General features: G+C 39.3%; 2 protein-coding genes across 4 annotated transcripts in view; both read left to right on the forward strand.

Annotated features, from left to right (window-relative positions):
* Positions 1-24,041, forward strand: part of LOC109419707 (RNA binding protein fox-1 homolog 1) — an 823,173-nt gene that overhangs the window by 179,181 nt on the left and 619,951 nt on the right. The gene's annotated exons all lie outside the window — the stretch shown is intronic.
* Positions 5,443-22,763, forward strand: LOC109398542 (RNA binding protein fox-1 homolog 2). Its single transcript, XM_062853902.1, has 4 exons — positions 5,443-5,565; positions 16,200-16,345; positions 16,420-16,483; positions 16,545-22,763. The coding sequence occupies exons 1-4, from the start codon at positions 5,458-5,460 to the stop codon at positions 16,587-16,589; spliced, it is 363 nt and encodes a 120-aa protein (XP_062709886.1). The 5' UTR covers positions 5,443-5,457; the 3' UTR covers positions 16,590-22,763.

Genomic DNA, 24,041 nt, shown 5'->3' on the forward strand with positions numbered 1-24,041 from the left:
AAATTCACGTGGGAATGTGTTTAGGTGTACGGTGAATTTGGCAAAAAAAATCTGTCGGGTAGAAGCGCTTGAGGGCTGCAGGACTTATGGTAGCTTTGTTGCGACACACAGAGGAGTGATTTTCAATTACTAATTCCGCCGAACTGTTGCTAGGTTTTTTTGCTTTAGTTGGCATTCTTTGTATCTGAAAATAAAGCAGTGAATCAGTTGCAAAAATAGATGAAGAAGCCCTGATACCAACGATGTTATCACTATTGTCACAACTATGTATCATTATCATTACTATTATCATAATTATGACTCGGCTCCGTTAAGCGTGTTGACGCTTGAGCCTTAACTAATGAGAACCAGAGAATTCAGAGAATTCAGAGAATTCAGAGAATTCAGAGAATTCAGAGAATTCAGAGAATTCAGAGAATTCAGAGAATTCAGAGAATTCAGAGAATTCAGAGAATTCAGAGAATTCAGAGAATTCAGAGAATTCAGAGAATTCAGAGAATTCAGAGAATTCAGAGAATTCAGAGAATTCAGAGAATTCAGAGAATTCAGAGAATTCAGAGAATTCAGAGAATTCAGAGAATTCAGAGAATTCAGAGAATTCAGAGAATTCAGAGAATTCAGAGAATTCAGAGAATTCAGAGAATTCAGAGAATTCAGAGAATTCAGAGAATTCAGAGAATTCAGAGAATTCAGAGAATTCAGAGAATTCAGAGAATTCAGAGAATTCAGAGAATTCAGAGAATTCAGAGAATTCAGAGAATTCAGAGAATTCAGAGAATTCAGAGAATTCAGAGAATTCAGAGAATTCAGAGAATTCAGAGAATTCAGAGAATTCAGAGAATTCAGAGAATTCAGAGAATTCAGAGAATTCAGAGAATTCAGAGAATTCAGAGAATTCAGAGAATTCAGAGAATTCAGAGAATTCAGAGAATTCAGAGAATTCAGAGAATTCAGAGAATTCAGAGAATTCAGAGAATTCAGAGAATTCAGAGAATTCAGAGAATTCAGAGAATTCAGAGAATTCAGAGAATTCAGAGAATTCAGAGAATTCAGAGAATTCAGAGAATTCAGAGAATTCAGAGAATTCAGAGCATTCAGAGAATTCAGAGCATTCAGAGAATTCAGAGCATTCAGAGAATTCAGAGCATTCAGAGAATTCAGAGCATTCAGAGAATTCAGAGCATTCAGAGAATTCAGAGCATTCAGAGAATTCAGAGCATTCAGAGAATTCAGAGCATTCAGAGAATTCAGAGCATTCAGAGAATTCAGAGCATTCAGAGAATTCAGAGCATTCAGAGAATTCAGAGCATTCAGAGAATTCAGAGCATTCAGAGAATTCAGAGCATTCAGAGAATTCAGAGCATTCAGAGAATTCAGAGCATTCAGAGAATTCAGAGCATTCAGAGAATTCAGAGCATTCAGAGAATTCAGAGCATTCAGAGAATTCAGAGCATTCAGAGAATTCAGAGCATTCAGAGAATTCAGAGCATTCAGAGAATTCAGAGCATTCAGAGAATTCAGAGCATTCAGAGAATTCAGAGCATTCAGAGAATTCAGAGCATTCAGAGAATTCAGAGCATTCAGAGAATTCAGAGAATTCAGAGAATTCAGAGAATTCAGAGCATTCAGGGAATTCAGAGCATTCAGAGAATTCAGAGCATTCAGAGAATTCAGAGCATTCAGAGAATTCAGAGCATTCAGGGAATTCAGAGCATTCAGAGAATTCAGAGCATTCAGAGAATTCAGAGCATTCAGAGAATTCAGAGCATTCAGAGAATTCAGAGCATTCAGAGAATTCAGAGCATTCAGAGAATTCAGAGCATTCAGAGAATTCAGAGCATTCAGAGAATTCAGAGCATTCAGAGAATTCAGAGCATTCAGAGAATTCAGAGCATTCAGAGAATTCAGAGCATTCAGAGAATTCAGAGCATTCAGAGAATTCAGAGCATTCAGAGAATTCAGAGCATTCAGAGAATTCAGAGCATTCAGAGAATTCAGAGCATTCAGAGAATTCAGAGCATTCAGAGAATTCAGAGCATTCAGAGAATTCAGAGCATTCAGAGAATTCAGAGCATTCAGAGAATTCAGAGCATTCAGAGAATTCAGAGCATTCAGAGAATTCAGAGCATTCAGAGAATTCAGAGCATTCAGAGAATTCAGAGCATTCAGAGAATTCAGAGCATTCAGAGAATTCAGAGCATTCAGAGAATTCAGAGCATTCAGAGAATTCAGAGCATTCAGAGAATTCAGAGCATTCAGAGAATTCAGAGCATTCAGAGAATTCAGAGAATCTGGAGAATCTGGAGAATCTGGAAAATCTGGAGAATCTGGAAAATCTGGAGAATCTGGAAAATCTGGAGAATCTGGAGAATCTGGAGAATCTGGAGAATCTGGAGAATCTGGAGAATCTGGAGGATCTGGAGAATCTGGAGAATCTGGAGAATCTCGAGAATCTGGAGAATCTGGAGAATCTGGAGGATCTGGAGAATCTGGAGGATCTGGAGAATCTGGAGAATCTGGAGAATCTGGAGAATCTGGAGGATCTGCAGAATCTGGAGAATCTGGAGAATCTCGAGAATCTGGAGAATCTGGAGAATCTTTAGAATCTGGAGAATCTGGAGGATCTGGAGAATCTGGAGAATCTGGAGAATCTGGAGAATCTGGAGAATCTGGAGAATCTGGAGAATCTGGAGAATCTGGAGAATCTGGAGAATCTGGAGAATCTGGAGAATCTGGAGAATCTGGAGAATCTGGAGAATCTGGAGAATCTGGAGAATCTGGAGAATCTGGAGAATCTGGAGAATCTGGAGAATCTGGAGAATCTGGAGAATCTGGAGAATCTGGAGAATCTGGAGAATCTGGAGAATCTGGAGAATCTGGAGAATCTGGAGAATCTGGAGAATCTGGAGAATCTGGAGAATCTGGAGAATCTGGAGAATCTGGAGAATCTGGAGAATCTGGAGAATCTGGAGAATCTGGAGAATCTGGAGAATCTGGAGAATCTGGAGAATCTGGAGAATCTGGAGAATCTGGAGAATCTGGAGAATCTGGAGAATCCGGAGAATCTGGAGAATCTGGAGAATCTGGAGAATCTGGAGAATCTGGAGAATCTGGAAAATCTGGAGAATCTGGGAAATCTGGAAAATCTGGAAAATCTGGAAAATCTGGAGATTCTGGAGAATCTTGAGAATCTGAAGAATCTGAAGAATCTGAAGAATCTGAAGAATCTGAAGAATCTGGAGAATCTGTAGAATCTGGAGAATCGGGAGAATCTGAAGAGTCTGGAGAATCTGTAGAATCTGGAGAATCGGGAGAATCTGGAGAATTTGAAGAATGTGGAGAATCTAAAGAATCTGGAGAATGTGGAGAATCTGGGGAGTCTGGAGAATCTGGAGAGTCTGGAGAATCTGGAGAATCTGGAGAATCTGGAGAATCTGGAGAATCTGGAGGAAGTGGAGAATCTGGAGAGTCTGGAGAATCTGGAGAATGTAATAAATCTAGAGAATCGAGACAATTAGGAGAATCTGGAGAATCGGGAGAGTATGGAGAATCTGGAGAATCTGGAGAATCTAGTGAATCTAGAGAATCTGGAGGATAAGGAGAATCAGGAGAATCAGGAAAGTCAGGAGAATCCAGAGAATCTGGAGAATCATAAGCATTATGAGAATCAGGAGATTCAATCAGGAGAAATCAGGAGATTCAGATAATCAGAGAGTGTCAGAGAATCAGGGAATCAAAAATCAAAGAAACTGAGAATCAGTCACTCACTCAGGGAATTAGAAAATCAGCAGAACAAAAAATTAAAAAATCAGAGAATCTAATAAAAAGATAGTCAGAGGGTCGTTGAATTTGTTTTCGAAACAAACCAATTCAACTGAACTTCGTATGTAATCGAAATGGTGTACATTCAAAGAACTCGTTATTTTTTCATAAATAATTAATGTTTACTGCTTCCGAGAATTTTCAGGCGATGGCGGCCAGACACAGAGCAGAAAACATATGGATTTATCCACCTAGTGAGAACGATGTTTTTCTTAAGCATTCTAGAATAATAGAAAAAAAATGCCTTGAATGGGATTCGAACTGGTACCTACAGTTTCATTCAAATCTGTCATAGCAACCAATAAGACTATTGGGTCACTTGAGTAAAACCGTTTTTATTCGTTGTTCATCTTTGTATTGATACAATATCGAATTTCTCCAGATGAAACATGATTGAATGTCGAATTTCAATTTTTCTTCGTTATTTTGATCGAGCTTTAAGCCTATCAGTAATAAGTTAATTGCACGAGACAAACCTACACATAACCAGCTGTTTTCCTGCATCAATTTTCCCAATCAATAACCGCATCCCATCACACAAATGAAAAAAAAAACACAAAGAGCAGAACACAACAGATCGCCGAAAATGGCCTTTATAAATCGCGATAATAACAGTTACCGCCAACAACAACAACGGCAACATTTTTCGATAACGACGTTTGTTGCAGCAGCAGCAACTCTCTCGATAATTCATTATTCATGCACTGTCCAAGAGTGTCCAGTCCACCTCATCCCCTTGTTCGGCCCTGTTTCTGTTCGACCGCCATTTATCTGATTGGGTCTTTATGATTTTTATCACCACTGGCCAAAGAGTGCCGTTATTTAAAAAATAATATTTCGTGGTTATTATCACGACGGTGTCCTCCTCCCAGTCACAGTCAGTGATTGTTCGTTATCACGTGGGTGTGAAGTGTTCCTGATGACCCGGGTCGAAAATAGGGAGAACTGATTTTGATATTCTTATCATGGGACACAATAACTGGGGCTGATCATGTGTTGGTTGAGTTAACAACAGCTATTTCTTCAAAAACTCGTTTCTTAAATTTTTTTTCAGTATTGAAAGAATAAAAAAGGTAAACTTACCATATTGAATTTTTTGATATTTGAATACCAAATTTTGATATTTCGTTCTGTATTTGTTGTAATTTTCCGTTCAAAGCGAAGTAGAGCTTATTATATCAAGTATCATGTGAAATTGTTTAATTCGTTTATTGTATGAAATATCAAACTGATATCAAACCAAGGTATTCAGTATCAGAATCTGTTTTTTTCAAAACATAATTCTTTTAAAATTTGGTAATTTTCCTGAATTACTGATTCCGATTCGTCTCGGGAAACCACCGCCAATATGACAATGGAAGCGGTGCGGCTGCTCCCACAGGGCAAAAGTGCTACAAATTTAAAATCGATAAATTTAATTTTGTTTCTCGGTGGTTGGCCGGCCGATGCAGCCCACCTCGAGGCGAGTCAGAAAACATCAGTTAATCCACGTTTTATCCTTTCGGTCCGGCGTCCTCTCCGTTTACCCTGTCCTTTTGTTTTCCTTCGAGTGATGTTGGGATGGGGGTGCTGTTGTTCGATTTTTGACCAATTTTCTTTTTTGGCCGTTAATCTCCATATCGAATTAATTTTTAAATGAGTTATACACGTGTCCTTTTGTCATGTGGTTCTTTCTGTTGTTCGCTCTCTTTGCAGGCTGCCAAACCGGTGACGGAGGTACCCGCCCAACCGGCCATCCTGAATGTAAGTAGCAGTTTTCTCTCTCTGATGCCGAAAATTTGTCCGAAATTGTTTGTTTTTTCATCAAATTTGCAAAAAATTAAAAAAAGGAATACTTTGGTTTTTGTTATTTTTTTTTAACCAAGAATTGTTTAAGATGTTATGAAAAAACTAATTCACGACTTGCTTGAGTAGATCGATACATTTTTCTAGAAATCTTTCAAAAGATATTTTCTTCCATGTTACCCTTTTGGATCTTCTCTAAAGAAAAGACGCTGTGCGATGCGGACCAAAGAAACTCTCAAGGAAAGAACTCAAGAAATAACCTCTGTTTGACACTAATGAAAATTCGATCGAGTTAAACAAGATGTTTGAGCATTGGTTTCTTTGTAGCTGTACTGAGATCTTAAGAATCCAGTGTGGTACTTTTTGTCGAGTATCTACTCTTCAAAATCACTTTGGAAATCTGAAAATCTGACGAGATTTCTTAGTTTTATGAAGGTTTCGAGAAACACTTTTAGCCTAGGCAAAAAGGTACAGATTGCATCATTCAAGCCCCTTTTCTTTCAACTTAAATCTACTTTCCTCACTTTGGTCAATGCCTTCACTGATCCAATTTTTCAACAAAATGAGTTGAACTGCGCATTCAGACATCAATTTTCATTAACATCGACCGAGGGACGCCGCAGCGGTTAACCTCCTGTCCTGGAGGAAACATTGCACCATGCGTCTCCATTCTTCACTTTGCACACCGCCTTCGTTCGTCGAGCGCTTCAAGGAAGGAACAACCTTTACCCTAATGGATCGCCATAATTGAATGGAACGATTCCAGCACGTGACCGCCATGTATAACTGTGATCGAGGGCCGAGGGAGGTCGATTGTACCTTTCTCCCACAATGGAACCCCCGCACCACTCCAAAGTACTATGGTGCACCTTTCTGTTTAGGAAAAAAATGGATTGGCTGTCTTTATCTCTTCTTCCCCTGCACCTGCACTGAATTTGAATGTCATGAATTAATCATAAACCCCGCGCGAATAAGGGTGAAATATCCAGCTTTCGAGCTCTCTGAAGCAGTGGTTTTCAACTTACGCCAAATAACTCCAATTACTGAAAAAAAATCGTCTATCTGTATTATTTCAAAGCATTTAACCTTCTTCGTGTATTAGTTGACGCTCACCACCACGCTTCCGTGGTACATACTCAGCGTACGTGCTGCTTGTCTGAGTGGTAATGACCCCAATGCACGACTAGAGATAAGTAGTTCTTTCCAGGGACATCGGCGTTACATCTGCTCTGCAACATGTGCACTACACATACTGCACAGTGAAAAAATACTTTTTTATAAAATTTCAGAACTGAATCAAACTTTTATCAGGTGGGAAATTTGAACACCACTGCACTAAAGGGTCTCGCCCGTGATGACAGCTGGGAGCGAAGGTGTGTGCAAATCGAACGTTTTAATCGAGATTCCCAAGAAAGTTTTTTTTCTGGTTCAACTTAACGTAGAAAAAATCATCGCGAAACTTGCACAAAACGTAATCTGTTTAATACGATTCAATGTTTTCGTTAATGAAGCATAAAATCGACAAGCGAATCACGGATGGAATAAATTTCAGTTGTCATACAGCGTTCCTAATCAGAAGCAGTAAAACAGCAGAAAAAACTGCGTTCACATAACCAAACAGAGGAAATTAATTTTATATCCGAGTGGCCTGTCAGAACGATGAAATTTATTGCAAACGTGACACTACTGAGTAACTACGATGATATCGGTCGGCGTCTCCGAAGCTCGTCATTATTGCGTAACCGACCAAAAAAAAAGCAAATTACTATGATTTTTCCCCACTTTTACTGGCTAGCCATCCAATCGATATCGGAACAATCGAATTAATGCGCACCCAATAAATTCATGATATTTATTATCACACAATAATGGTTCATCCGGCTAATTAAGTCAGTGCCATCGATATGTGACCTCTACTCACTGACTGCCTCAGAGAAACTAACCACTGTTGGACCACCGTGCAGGAGAAGGAGAACTTGCCCGAGTCATATCTTTCTTTACTGCTTGGGTGGTCCGATGTGGCATGTTTAAGTATGATCAGGACAAAACCAGAGCGTAAGCTTGAACTCCATTGGCCGACCACCCGTAAATTACTCCAGTCTAGGCGGATTAGCTACACTTTCATGTACACGAAACCAACACATATTCCCAGACAATTGCATTTCTATTCTAATACTCCTTCTTCCTCTGTTGAAATCACTCAAAGATTATTCATAACCTACGTAATGCTATTGTACGAGGGAATCTACAATAGTGTTACGCTTCATATAAAATTTAAAATTTTCCATACAATAGATTTTCTGATGCCAGAAATCCATGAAGAAATTCCGGGAGGATTCCCTACAGGAATTCTGGAAGGAATATCTGGAAGAATTTTGAGAGGAGCCCAGACTGGAAGCTCTGCCGGAATCCCTGAAAGAGTCACGGAAGAGAAATCCCAGTAGCAATTACTGAAGAAATCCCGGAAAGAATCCCGAAAGGAATCTCTGGAAAAAAAATCCAGCGAATATTCTTTGAAGGAAAACGAGCAGGAATCCTGTCACGTGTATCTAAAAGATTTCCACCAAGATTCTTCCAGCCTGAGCATATCTTAACAGAAATCTTTGAAAAAATACCAAAAGAAATCCATGAATCTGGGATTGCAGCAGGAATCCCTAACGAAATGCTGGCGAGAATACCTTTAGGAATCCTTCCGGGATTTTCTAAAGCATGAATGAATCCTTAGAGGATTCACGTCAAGAAGCTCGGCTGAAAGCTTACCAGGAATTCCTTAAAGAATCACAGAGGGAATTGTTGCAGAAATTCCTGAAACACTCGATTTTTTTAAGGAAGCCCATTAGGAATTCCGGCACGAATACCTAAAAAAAAATCATACAAGATTGCCTGGAGAAATCTCTGTAGAAATCTATATTCTTTCATATTCCGTTTAGGAAAAAATCTCTGAAGAATCCACAGTAGGAATCTTCAAAGTGATCATTTACGAAGTCCCGGAAGAAATCATTTAAAAATTCAAACAGGAATCTCTAAGTTCAGACTAGAATACATGAAAGGATCCCCACAGAAATTCCGGAGGGACCATCTGGAGGAATGCTGGGAGATTGTACTCGAGCAGGAACAAAAAACTGACACAACTGCAACATACTAAAGTTAGGTATCATACCAAAACAAGGTATAAATTGGTGATTGTGGTATTGAAAATTGCTTATTCTGCTATTGTGAAGTTATTGGTTTGGTATTGAGGATTGACTGCTTGAGGTATTATTGAATAATTGAAAAATCGTTATTTGTATAAAATAAATCACCGACTTTTTTTTGAGGTTTTGCAAGATCTGGTGTTGTGTTGTGCACCAGATATTCTTTAGAAACACTTAAGTTATTATGTTAGGTATTTTACCTCTTATGCAAGGCTCTTCAATGCCATATTCAGGTTGTAGGTATTGGATTTTGCATACCTGAGTTTGGTATTCTACAGCTGTTTTCTCCTGCTCGGGTTATTATTTTAGGTATTCCACCTCTTATGCAGGGGTTCCTATTTAAAGAATACCCGAATTTGTTATTCTTCAGCTATTTTCTCCTGCTAGGGAAATCTAATTTCATCTCATTCAATTTCTTCATCCTACCCTCTACCCTACTTTCAATTCTACTCTTTACTCTAACACTCTACCAGTTACCCTACCCTACTCTCTATCCTTGCGTCTATCTACCCTCTACGCTAACCCTCTACCTTACACTCTACTCTAATCTTTCATCCTACCCATCCTACCCTGTATCCTACTCTTCATCCTACCCTCTTCCTTACCGTTTATCCTAACACTCTACTCTACTCCCTTCCCTAACGTCTACTCTACCCTCTACCCTATCATCTATCATGACCCTCTACCCTGCTCTCTATCCTACTGTCTATCCTAGCCCTCTACCCTACCTTTCATCCTAACCATCTACTCTACCGTCTACCCTACCCTTCAGCCTACTCTCTATCCTAACGTCTACCCTATTGTCTACCCTACCCTCTACTCTACTCTGTACCCTAACCCTCCACACTACCCTCTAGCCTAACCTTCATCATAACCCTCTACCCTGCCGTAAACCCTACCGTCTGCCATAACCGTGGATCCTCGTGGACGAGCGATTCGTATCACCAAGCATATAACCGTATCATGCCATGGGGTGCGGGTTCGATTCTCGCTCCGATTACCTGATACCAGTGAAAACTCGAGCAGTCTTGCCCGATTTCCCGCTTCGTATAGACGTTTCTGAATGGATTCGAACAAAAAGAGTTTCTCAGGATTGCTCAGAGTTGCTCCGGATTTCACGGTGTCTTGCCCCTAGATCTGAGATCCCTCCAAGAGTTCTTTTCAGGGTCCATCAGAATCTAAGGGCGAGACGAGCGAGAGTAAGTCTTTTATCTGGGTGTTGCTCAGCATTCCACTAGATTGCTCTAGGTCACTCCTGTTTTTCCGTAGTGTGACCTGATTCCAGTAGTCATGCAGTCCTGCCTCATTTCCCGCTTGTTGAAGACGTTTCTGAATGGATTTCGACCAAAAGACTTACTCAGCGCACCTCAGAGTTGCTCCTGATCTTCCGCGTTTTAGAGACGTTTGTGAAGGGTTTCAAACAATAAAGAGGTACTCAGCATTCCTCAGAGTTGCTCCGGGTTTCACAGTGTCTTGTCCCAAGTCCAAAATTCATTCCAGTATTCCTCTAGGAGTTCCTTCTAGATTCTTCAGAGACTGCTTTTGAGATTCTCCAGAGCTTCAATCAGGATTCCTTCAGAAATGTCCTCTTCCAACAAATCCATCAAAGATTTTTTCAGCAACTTCTAATTGAATTCCTTAACATATTTCTGCCGCATTTTCTACAGGAGTTCCGAAAATTCCTTCCGAGACTCACCCATCTGAACTTCCCCAAGATTTTTTTAGGGATTCCTGTAGCAGTTTTATTTTGAGATTCCTTCAATTCCAGACCCAGAAATAACTCCAAGAGGTACCTCGGATGGAATGCCTAAAGGAATCCCGAACGAAATTTCTGAAGGAATCTTGAAAGTAATTTCTGTCCTGGAAAGAACTTTTTGTCTAATCCTGGGGGCAAGACAGATACAGCGAGAGTAACTCTGTTATCGCGAAGTGTTGCTTAGAATTCCTCTGGATAGCTCTGGACCACTCTGGTTTTCCAGAATTGTTGCCTGATACCAGTGAAAATTCGAGCAATCTTGCCTGTTTCCCGCTTCGTAGAGACGTGTCTGAATGGATTCGAACAAAACGTGTTACTCAGGATTGCTCAGTGTCTTGCCCCTAGGTCTAATACCCGGAAGAATTTCCTGGAGAAATCTAGGAAGGAACTCTTAAAGAAATCTCAAAAGAACCTCCCTGATGAATTTTAGATTAATTCCTAGAGGAAACCCTGGGAGAACACATAAAGGAACATTTGAAGGAATCCCAAATAAATAAAAATGGGTAATCTAAAAGGAAATCCAGGAGAAATCCCAAATGAAATCCGCGAAAAAAATTCTTAAGGAATCCTAGAAGAAACTTCTGGAGAAATCCCAGAAAGAGCTTCTGAAAGGATCTCAGAAGGAGAAATCTTTGAAAAGAGGAATCCCAGAATGAACACCTGGAGGAATCACAAAGGGAGGAATTCACAAAAAAAAACCTAGAAATATCAGAAGCAACTTCTTAAGAAAGGACTCAGGGAACTGCCAGAACTGGACTGCCAGGAAGCGCTCCAGGGCGTATTTTGGAAAGAATAATCCTCAAAAGGAGTAGTCCCTGAAAGTATTTCGGATGGAATTTCGTAAGGAATCCTAGAAAAAATCTTGGGAGAAATTTGTGAAGCAACCCTGGAAAGAATTTTTGCACAAATGGTTTCCTGGCTAAATCTTAGAAAGAACTCCTACAGAAATCCCAGAAGAAACCCCGGATAAATTTTGGATGAATTCCTGGTAAAAAAAATTCGGAAAGATTTCCTTGAGCAATCCCAGAAGAAAATCAAGTAACAGCTGAAGGAACATCTGTTGGGATCCCAGAAGCAACTCCTGATTAATCTAAAAAGAAAATCCGGCAGGAACCCATAAAAAAGTTGCTGAAGGAATCCTTTAATAAACTTCTGGAGCAATGCCCGAAACATCTACTGGAGGACTCTCAGAAGGAGAAACCTCAAAAGGAAAAATCTCAGAATGAACTCCTGGAGGAAGTACAGAGGGGCGGATTTTCACAATGAGGAATCTCAGAAGAAGCTCCTCGAAAGATCTTGAAAAGAATTTTAGAAGGAAGAATCATGGATTCTTTCAAGGATTTATAATGATCTTGAAAAGTTCCACCAAGATTTAATTGAAAAGATTCTAAAAGATTAATTTTTGATTAAAGGATTTCATAAGGAATTCTTCGAAGGTCTTGCAACTTCTTCCAAGAAGTTCCTTGGGAATTTCGTTTAGGATTCCATTTTAATTCCTATGGAATTTCGCCCAGAATCCCTCCAAGGTTTTCTTCTGCAATTTTTCTAATGATTCATTTAGTAATACTTCCAAAAAATATATTGCTTTCTCAATATTGTTTCAGAATTCCTTCCCAGGATTCTTTTCAGCAATACTTACAAGAATTTCATGAAGCATTTTTTCAAGTATTCCTTTAGTCTTCCAATGGTTTCCTAAGGACTTCTACCGGGGAAATTTACCAAGGATTGCTTTAGAAATTTTACCAAGGTTGTTCAAGGAATAATAGCAAGGATTCCATCAGGAATTCCTCATTTTTTTTAGTTGTTTTCAAAGAAGTGTACAGAACTCCTTCGAAAATAAATGTGGGCCTGTCCATAAACTGCGTAGACTCGAAGAGGGGGAGGAGGGGTCTAGCCAAAATCTATGGTCCATACAAATTTAAACAAATATGTATGGACGAAAGTCTACGGTGGGGGAGGGTCGGTCTGGGATGACCAAAAATGAGTCTACGTAGTTTATGGACAGCGCCTGTTAAAAAATTCTAAGCAAGGATTTCTCCATGTTGTTCCCACGAGGACTTCTAGGATTTATTTACGGTTCCCTTAAAAAAAATCTCCCAAAAATTCCATCCAAACTATTCCTAAGGATTCTGCTTCACGGATGCATCCAATTAGGAATATCTCAAGGAATACCTTCAGGGACGAGTTTTAATGTTTCTCTTAGGATTCTTTTTTATATTCAAGATTTGCTGTAGGAATTTCATGAAGAATCCTCCTGTAATTCATGAATTTCTCCATACATTCTTGAGCTTGAGCTTGATTGACCGTCTGCAGTTGCTACTCCAGTATCTCCAGATCAGCTACACTCACACAAGGAACCAATGAGATAGCTGCTTGGGACTAACAGGCATCTTCAGTGTGTGAGCGTTGGTGGTCTTGTATTTTTAGGCGACAATGGCGCCTGCTGCGTCAGGTTGCAAATCAATGGGGAAGGGAAGGGAAGTGATGATTGCAATCGCTTGCCCACATCAGGCCTTTGAATCCTCTGCGCCTGCACAAGATCAAGCGGATGTTGGTGTGTTGGTGGGAAATGTATATTTTTGGCACATGGATCATGCATTGGTGCAAGGATGCCAGGCGAAGATTACTTTGAAGCGGCACAGTCCGCTTGGTTGCATAACTTGTAGGCGTTATATGATAGATTGACACTGTGCTGTGATGAAAGTTGGTAGAAAGGGAAACGGCTTTTTTCAATCCGTTTCTGGTTCTAGCGATCGCTACGAACATACGAATATACATGAGATGTATATGTAGGAGAGAGAGAGAGTGAGAGAGAAAGTAGATAGAAAGATAGAATTTCTCCATACATTCATTCAGAGACTTATAATGTACATTCTTCTGGAATACATTCAAGGATTAATTTGCTACACTCAATTATTTTTAAGATCTTTCGGGCGAATAGAATCCTGGCGTTTGTCATTCGGGCGAATGGTTCTCGGACGAATGTGACAGGATCTCTTCCAAGAATGCCTTCAGAAATTCCTCTAAGGGTTAGTTTAGAACTTCACATATGTAGGATTTCGTGCGAAAATTCCTACTGCAGTTCCCCTAAGAAATTTAACAAGTTTCTTTCAGAGAATCCCTCACAAACTAAATTATTTCTGCAGTATTTTTTTCCATTGCTTCATCTAATCATTCTTTCAGCAATATTTAGCAAGGTTTCTCACAGATTGTCTTCACAGAACTTCTTAAAAAAATCTTCCAACGATTCCATCAAGTATTTTTCCAAGTATTCTTTAACGCATTTCTGCGACTATTAATCTCCTACGGATTACTCCATTAACATTCCCTGGAATTCCTTAACAAATTCCTAAAACAATTTCCTTGGGAAATTTCTCACGCGATTCCTCCGGCAATTCTTTACAAATTCCTTCGGAATTAGTTCCGGAAATTCTTAGACGGTTATTTTAGAAATCAGACAAACAATTCCTTTAGGAATACCCCCGAAGATTTTTCATGTTCATTTAAAAATTTCTTAGGAAATTCCTCCAAACATTCTAAACAAAATTCTCCATTGGCTCTTTGAGCAATTCCTTGCAAAGATTCTTTAATACATACATAATAATAATAGAGACTTCTTTCACAATTTCTGCAAGCGATATAATTAAATATTTCTATGAGCTTTCTTTGATATACTTCTGCAAGGATGAAAAAATAAAGTCCTTCTCTTGCGAAGTCCGATTCCTTGATGCACTTCAGAAAAAAAAACTTAAGAAAGTACTCCAAGGATTGCCTTAGGTATTTTTCCAAGGAGCTCCTGACGATATTTTTATTTTTGATGAATTTACCTAAATGAATACTTGGAATATTTTCTAAACAAATCTTGAAAGAACTTCTTGAATAATTCTTGGAAGAATTCTTGCTAGTATAACTTAAGAAATGTTAGAAAAGGATTTTTAAAAAAACCTTTGAAGGAATTCTTGGAGGTTTGTTTGAAGGGATTTCAAAAGGACCCAGGTAACCAAAAAGCAGTTAAAATGGCATTAATTCGGCACTATATGCGCCTTAACAGCAGGTCATTAAATGTTAATTTGCCCTATATGTGCCATTAGTGCTACTTAAGTGCAGGTTTTGGCCCAATATAGGGTATGTGTGCCATCAGTAATCTCATGCTCCCATTTTCATCTTATTCGAAAACAAGCGATTACGGCACCGATTGACTCCGTTCTTTTTGTTTTCATGGGTGCTCACTTCTAACAAAAAATACAAAAATAAGAAACAAAACACACAGCGCTTCAATCCTTTGTTTTTCGTGGGATGAAAATGGGAGCCACATGCTTAATAAGGGAACCAATACCCTACGGCTGATTAAATGCTTAAATGCCCTACCCCCCAGATTATCAAAAAATAGCAAAAAAATGTTCTTTTAACTTCTGACTAATAGCAAAATTTGATATTTGAAGATCAACCAAATAGCTCGCTACTATTGGTTAGTTCTCAAAAGAGCTAAATATGATATGCTGATGTTGGTCGAGGAGTAAATTTTAGCTATTATTTTCACTGCCCCCACTCGCATAACAGTCCCATTTGACTTTTCATCACTTTTGAGTTAACGTTATGAATAGTCATCATTTTTTATGTAGTTCCAAAAACAACAATAAAAATTACGATTTTTTATGTCAATATGTGAAAAAAATACCAAGTTATGAGCGTCCCATATCAAAAGTACCCGCATAACAGTCCCATCATGGATTTTTGTGTTACGCAACACAAAACTGAACATCTTTGTAGTGGTTGTAATATTTTTTACAGTTACATATTCATGTGCAAAGCAATTTGTGAAAGTTTCGAGATGATCAAAATATTTTTCAAATTTTGGCGATTTTTCGAAGTTTTATATGGAAACAAGTTTTCAAACTTCAAATGCCGTTTTCTCAATTCCTACTTTTTGCAAATGGGACTGTTATGCGAATGGGGGCAGTTCAGTACTTTTAACTCTTATGTCAAATAAACCAATATCACATTTTGATCTCCATATCAAAATATGCTTTTATTGAGTATTTTTTCCTCTGCTCTGGTAGGGTAGAGAGTAAAGTAGAGCGTTAGAGTAGATGGTAGGGAAGAGGGTAGGATGAAGGATTAGAGTAGTAGGTCATGCTAGAGTGTAGAATAGAGAGTGGAGTAGCGAGTAGAGTGCTAGGTTAGGATTTGGGTTAGGATAGATGGTAGGATAGACGGTAGGTTAGAGGGTAAAAGACACGGATACCGTCTTCAGCCGAACAACACTTCGATAACAGAGTTACTGTCACTGTATCTGTCTGGCCGCTAGCCTCAGATAAAACCTTTCTAGGAATCTAACAACTCATGCAAGATTCTCAGAGGGAGCTTCTGAAGGAATCATCAATAAATTCATCGAAAAATTTCAAAGGGGTTCTCTAAGGATTCCCAGAAGAAACTTTGGAGGAATGCTGGAAGAAATTTCTGGAACAACTGTAGGAAGAATTGCTGGAGGAATCACATCACAGGAAGAAATAATTGCTGGGGGGAATCTCAGAAATCAAGTACCTTAAAGAATGCTGAATCCAACTCTTCTAATGAAACCAGATTTAAAACCACAAAAAAAAAAACGTTCAACATTTCCAACCCATTGTTTTCATTTTCAGGCCGCAGCCCCTCTGCTCAAGACACCCCTCTCGCAAGCCCAGCAAGCATACAATGCAGCGACCTACACGGCCGTGGCAGCTAGGGCCGCCTACGGAGCTGCAGCGGCAGCACAACCGACCGTAGCAGGCTACGCCACCGTTGCGGGGTAAGTTCCGACCGATCGTGTAGTACTAGATCACAGTAAGAAAAATCCTGATTGAATGTGTTGAATTGTTTCAGATACGGACGAGAATACGCCGATCCGTACCTTGGTCACGGAATTGGACCAGTTCCCGGTTACGGAGTAAGATTAACGATTTCATTCTAGTACTTCTCACTTACTGACATTTGTTCATCTTTTTTAGGCAACCATGTATCGAGGAACGTACAACCGTTTCGCGCCATATTAGATTTAAGCAGACAAAGCTTGTTCCGTTCATCCGCCATATTTTGTATGACACGTATACAACAACAACCCCTTTTTTCTGCACACGCGTGTCCGTTTGTTTACATTTTTCTTTCGACTCGCGAAACAAACAATAGGGCAGGCAGACGAGCGGTGAAAGCGTCGGAAACGATTCCCAGTGAGGAGGAAACGAATGGAAATTAATCAACAAACAACATAAGAAACCACTAATCCAGGATCGATACCAAAGTTGTAGCACAAAACCATGAATGATGATGATGATTAAGAGGAAAGAAAAGAAGAATTAACGAGTCCGATGCTAGAATGGTAGCATCGAGGCCTACAACAACGCCGCCATTGCAGTGGAAATTACGCATGCTCTCTCCCTATATCTAAGTAATGTTCGTCATATCTGCCGTTGTAGATATACGCATTGTTCTCTCGTAAACGCACTCACCGATAGGACACGGAGCGAAATCGACGCACGCACGTACGTCAAGGATGATTGTGACAACCATGACACACTGAAACAAACAATGATATTCGATTGTGACGGAAGCAAAAACGTGACAACAAGAGGTCAATCTCTCTTCTAATGTGGTGGCCGTAGACGGTAGGATTTATAGTTTTGAAGGGGGTTTTCGGTTCACCGAAACTCCTCTAGTTAGGAGACAGGGTGGCAACCTAGCCCAGAATACTCACAGAAAGTTTTCCCGATTCCGTTTGCAAGCGGTTCCTTCCAGAATGAAAACCGGTATTGGCGGTACACAAGTAGTTCCTGTAGAAACAGCTAACGGAAAAAGTTACAAAGTCATCCTTAGAATCTTCCAAAATTGTTTTTTTATTACGATTAGGTTATTTTTTTTCAGTTACCATCATACCGAGAATTTAGTGAGATGTCAGTGTTTTTTGGTAAAATTTATAAAGTTTGTAGAATTCTTTTTTGTGCCTCGGAAATTTCTTCCGTAGAAATTCCTCGAGGGTAATGCTCAAAATCGCATATATATAATGTATTATCTCTGAATGTCATAATGTGAAATAAATGAAAAGATTTGTGAAGTTAGTATTGCTCTGATTCTAGTACTGCTCAGTGTCAATCGCAACTGTGTTACAGTACTAGATTGAAGTTGAAGTTCTCAGTCCACGTCGTTGTCCTTGATTCTAGTTTTAGAGGAAACACACAAACACACGAAAAACACACTCTGCAGAATGATTTTATATTAAAATTATTCTACTACGACACGAAATACAAATCGCGATCGCGAAATGGAAGCGAAAGCTAATGCTACAAAAACACGTAATAACAAAAAGGAGCCAAAGTTATCGACTAACCAGAATCAATATAGACGCAAGCAAAGGGAAGCAAAAGCAAACATACAAAGTTACAAAACATGTTAATAATTCCCACAGAAAATAAAAATCGAGTCTGATTTTTCCCTCCAAGGACTCGCTAGTAGGTAGTCAATGTGCTCACGCTATAGCAAACATAAACACAAACGCGCAGGCAGACAAACACGTCCGTACAGGAATCTGTTTTCCGTTGTTTTGGCAGCTTTACGAATTTTGGTGTTGTACAATTTCCAAAATTTACAATATAGACGGTAAAATAGGGCGGGTGTATGTGTGTACGAATTGTACGAAACGTCTCAGCCCAGTCAGTCAACACCATCACCAGTCTCGATAGTCATAGAGAGGGGCCACAAATACTCAGCAACCTCTATAGCTCTTCTAGTACTGCACCGAGTGAGCTGCTCCGAGAGATTAGGTTCTACGACCGCACGCAGCCGCGCAAAAACTTCTCAGTTAAAATGGAACGGAAATCTACTCATATTATACTATACCTAGGTTTAATCTCTTTTATTCTAGTACGTCCGTGGCGGCGCGTTGTCATATCGGTTCAAATCTCGAATTGCGCACAAAGGAAAAACCGTATATTTTTATGTTAATCGTTTACTCTTATGGAGGGATAAGTTTGGAGATGAGTTATACTACAGTCATTATCGAAGTACATCAGAGTTCTAAGGTTAGGTAGGCACTGGTGCGCTCGCACACATGTTTAATCATCACCCACACAAATGCAACTGATGCGGACACGTAACTCAGACAAAACAGCAGACGCCGAAGTAGGACGAAGGGAAGAAGCAAACAAACTCAATCAGGGCATTCTATGTTTGTAAGATTTAGTTTTTCGTTTTAATGGTAACGTTCATTATACATTGAATAGTTTTAGGTTATGTGTTACGCTGTCAAAAATGAGGAGCGCTGTAGTTGGTAGTGTCGATTGTCGAATTACGTGCAAACTGGATGGGGAGGGGGGGAGGAGTTTTCAGCTCTAGTACTGCTTTATTTGGTAGTGGATGGTTGTGATTGAGAAAATAGAAGGTTACATCTTCTTTGTAAGACAGATTGCTTGACAGAAATCTGTGCAGTTTACAGACTTCTTGCTTTTGAGATGTTTGATTACACTAGCCATGGGCAATTTTTCTTCAAAGCCAACTTCTTCTCGAATACCTTAAGTGTTTTGCGGAGTTTGGCCCTCATGATGGTCCAAAATGCCTTATACCGACAATGGGTTGACCTGTTCTGCTACGCCAAACCAAGAACTTAACAACTTTCTCCATGTTCTCCTTTCTTTGTTGTCCGGCATGACTAACCTCATTTGCGTCAACCACTCCCGGGTACAGATTTCTGGTTTGTCGTTCCGGTTAGGTGCCTTTCTTCAAAAAGTCGGCTTAGGTGGCACGTTTTCCTACTATTGGGAGATTTGTGCCTTGCATGCCTTCCTTACCTTGTAAACATGAAGTTCGACACGTTTGCAGGTAGAAACATTAGCCTTCTTGGCCATATCACGGAACGAGAGATTCGGGCGACGCTTGAATAAATTTAACACCTTCCTTGCCTTTATCGGATCAACTGTCGTTAGGTTACTGAAATTGCCTGACTACCACTTTCTTGGTTTCCTTGAACAAATTTACCGCCAGGAACGCCGTCGAATGATGCAAACTTTGGAAGATGTTTTCCGATCCATCCATGAGACACAGTTGAATTTTCCACAACAGCACACACATTTTTTGCTGGATCATGTCTTGTTTTGATGCCATCTCGATAACCACTTGACAGATTGTGTCAACGTCAACATTACACTTAACTGGTTCCAGTGAAAACAATCGCCAGTTAAGTTCTGCATTCTGTATCCTAGAGGACTGACTTTTGTAAGCGGATTTCTTCGGATGCGTTTCAGAAAATCCATCGCAGTTTACACCTGAAAGAAGGAAACAATTTGATTAGATATTTTGCCAGATGAAAACTGCTCTTCAACGTAAGCTTCAATGTGGATGTTCTACTCTAAATTCTACTTAGAAGCACTGCAAAACTTCTCCACGTGTTCGATCGTCACTTCCGGATTTTCTTAGCGAAAACAAAAACAAACTGTCAACAATGCGCCCTTCAGAAACACCTTCTGATTGCAGGTCAGGGGCTAGACACTGTGTAAACAGGAGCAACTCTGATAAATTTGTAGCAAATCTTTTTATAAACATTTATTCAGAAACGTCTCTAAAAAGTACAAGTTTTCATTGTTTCTGAAGGTTTTTGTCCAGTTTTTGTTTACGGAAATCTAGGGGCAAGACACTGTGCAACTCGGATCAACTCTGAGCAATGCTGAATATCACTCTTTGTTAGAATCCATTCAGAAACGTCTCTGTAATGCGGAAAATTGAGCAATAATGCCAGAGGAATGGTGAGCGTGACTTTCGCTATATCTGTCTTGCCATAGTCCAAGGATTGCGCAGAGTTGCTCTGGATTGAACAGTATTTCAACTGATTTCTCATAGAAGAAGTCCTCCTCTTGAGATCATCAGTACTAGACTAGTAAATTGTTCTAATTGAACCTTTTTGTACGCACATATGACTAGACATACGAAGCCCAGTAACAATGAAAATGACGGGTTTATATGGAGATGCAAATAACACCGTTCGTATATCATAACAACAGTGTTCTGAAGCATGGAAAGCTTTGGAAGCTCCCTTTTTTCTACTCCATATCCTCCAGAACATATAAATCGACTTTTGACAAAGAAAAAACACACACCAACAGCTCAAAGACGGCAAGAGAAAACCAAAACATTAGACAAGTTAGTGCTAGTTAGTTATCGATAGACCCTAGGTTTATAGAAATATTACGATGTCGCAGGACAAACAATAGGAAATGCAACCGCGCAAAATACGAAACAAACACACACTCACACAAACACACCGTCGTCGTTGTCGTCACTTTGTTTAAACGTCTAGAGATGTAGGGGAATTTAATTGTTTTCAAACCAGAAGCGTCTCTCTAAGAACACGCAGGCCATATTTGATTTAAGACGATTCAGATAGTTCGAGTTTTGTTTTTAGGTTGGTTATATTTTTCTGTTTTTTTTTATTCTCCTGTAGAAGTAGAAACTTCCAATCATACATAACGAAGATATATTCTAGTGATAATCGTATTCTCCGATTCCGATGATTAGGTCCTCTCTATAGTGCACGCAAATAAAGTGCTGCAGCATCAGCAAGGAGCCATTTTTATTGAACTGATCGAGCTTACTCACTATTGCTTTCTGAATTAAACTTTTTAAACACGAGTAGAACCATAAAGGTCTTACTCCATCGAGTTTTGATGGACCGTCATATTACATCATGCTTTCTCTTTATCTTCACCAGTGAGCCGATTGGTAACAATTTCGGCCATATTCGTTTCATCTGAGACTGCAAAAAAAATCGCTGAAGCTTACCCGTTTGATGAAAACACGTAAAGCTTGGAAACGAACGTGTAGAACTCATGTGTTGCGATTTCGTCTGTACATAGCTAATTGTATACTTTGTTTCTATCAAATTAGACTAAAAAAATCACCATTGGAGAACGGCTCGTAATCGCAATTAAAACGAGAAACATCAGACACAAAAAACTCAGACTCATGTTTTCCATCGTTCTCTCCAACAAAGCTGTTTAGTATTCAAGTCAAAGGATCCGAAAGTCGAATTATTCCATTTTCGGCATCACCGTATTGCAAGAAAACAACATAACAAAACAAACGGGACAGTGAAGAAGCTTTAAAACGATACTCTTCCAGTTGAAATGCAAACAGAGTTATTAAGTATATATATTTAGGAAACCACTCCGCCGCAGCTCTATAGGAACTCCTCGGATAGTGCATCAATGAAATTGCGATTCCAAAAGCATCACAAACCAACACGCTCTCCAAATCGTAGAATAGAATTTAACGGAAGTTTCCGCGATTCAATGGTGAAGAGGTTAGGGACGTACCGATCTAAAAGGCCGACATCCTTCCATTGACCCAGATCCCAGAAACGCTAAACGTAAGCTCAAATATATTGTCACAAAAATACAAATAATCTTAGCGCTTAGACGAAGGAAAGTAATTCAAAAGAAGATAAATGAACAAGAATCACAAATAGAAACCTAGTTCTAGAGAAGTAATTTTAAAAATTTAAAAATCTACAAAAAAAACAAACCGAGAAGTCTAAAAACTTCCCACTTTCGCCAAATTATTATTACTATTGATAAGGATATTACAAGAAAAAAGTACATTATAATTATTACTCTCTAATCATAGTGTTATAGAACCGCAAGGAAGAAAGATGAAGCTTATGCGCGCGCAACAAAGCAGAACAGTGTGGATAGAGAACAGTGAAAACACCCCCGAAACTCAAACCCGTGTAGGAAGCCCCTAGCTAGCTCAGATCCCTGACCGATTAGGATCGCACTTTTTTCCGATTTCCTCTTTTTATCCCATCTGGCAATTGAAAAAAAAAACATCGTAGACACACCGCGTGAAAGCGTCGTCACTGAGTTTAAACACAGGAACAGAACCCACGCGTCACTCCACTTGAGATTCCTCTCTCACGTACCAATTGTAGCGAAAAGAAACAAAAGCAAAATAAACAGTAGAAAACGAGAATCCAAAAAGTCAGTCAACAAAACCCGGTCCAGGTAAAACAGGAAGCAGACACAAACTGGTCGAGGGAAAAGAAAGGAGCTAAAAACAGAATCTGATGAAAAAAGGTATTTGAGAGAATTACTAGGTCGTAGGAAGTAAACAGAAAAAAAGTAAGAAAACCATTTAAAAAGTACCACTTGTTCTTCTTATTTTATAATAAAATCTCGTAAAATGCCAAACTAGGTTGTGGTAGTTCCTTATCCGAAATTCTTGGCTTCTAATAACAACATATTTTTTACTTATCACTGCGTGACGCTGTACTGAACGCTACCAAAAAAATGCCAGTAGCAGTTTTTTTTTTGGCAATCCGGAGAATTCATTCAGAGAATTGTTTAGAAATTGGCATCAAAATCTATCCAAAACTCTTCGGACAATTTCTCACGAAGGTCTATCCAAGATTCTTCCTTGTAGATTCTCGTTTCTTAAATTTCCACTGAAATTCCTCAATTGATTTATTCTGCACTTTTACACAGATGTTTCCTGCGATTTCTCTCGGAGTGCTTCCTTAAATTTGTCAAAGGTTTTTTTTCTTGTATTTTTTTCAAGAGTTCAAGATTTTATACAGATGTTCTTCTGCACCTAGAACTCATGCCAATATTTTTGAGGTGTTCTTTTTCGGATTTCTGAGGGTCGTCACTGGGATTTCCGTACCTTCTACAATTTCTTCTCGTTGGATTAGTGATTTCCCGTGATGGCTTTTCAACAGTTCATCCAAGATTTTTGTGATACTTTTGCAGAAGCTCTTTTAGATAGTTTTCTGGCTTAGAGATCTTCAAATTTCCTCCTGGATTTTTTCTAGTATTTCGTCCCGAGATTACTCAAAAAAAAAATCCAAGATGCCTCAGTTTTTCTGAGGATTTTTTACTAGTTTTCTTCAATGGTTTTTTCGGGAGTTTCTCGTAAGGTTTTACTTATCGTCTGTAAATTTTTTGAAATGATTCTCGTAGGTTTTCCAGAACATATTCAAAGAAAAACTTCTAGCAACTGTTAAATAAATCCAAAAAGGAACACCCAGAATCCTCGAGCCAGTCTGCGGTAGAAATTTAGATAAGGTCCCAGGGAGAAACTTCTTGCAGAAAATTTGTGGAAACGTAAGAACAATCCATAGAGGAACTCTAGTAGAAGTCCTAGGAATATCTGCTGTAAAATCGCTGGTAGAAATCCAGGGATGAACTCCCGGAAAACTTGGTACCCCTGTAGTCACAGCTGTAAAAGCGTGGGTATGCTGAGGGTGACGGGTCTGGCCATTTAAAAAAAAAATTCTTGACTTCTTGGCCATAGAGTATTTAGTGTATGCCACACGATATACACATGCAAAATGGTCATTAGTAGAGGAACATCTCAGTTAACAACTGTGAAAGTGCTCGTAGAACACTCTGAAAAACAAGCCGGAACGTTACGCCAAGAAGAAGAAAAACTCCTAGAGAAGTTCTTTCCGAAAGGAATCACGAGAAAAT

This window comes from Aedes albopictus, chromosome 2, assembly GCF_035046485.1.
Source record: "Aedes albopictus strain Foshan chromosome 2, AalbF5, whole genome shotgun sequence".
In the NCBI taxonomy this organism is placed as follows: domain Eukaryota; kingdom Metazoa; phylum Arthropoda; class Insecta; order Diptera; family Culicidae; genus Aedes; species Aedes albopictus.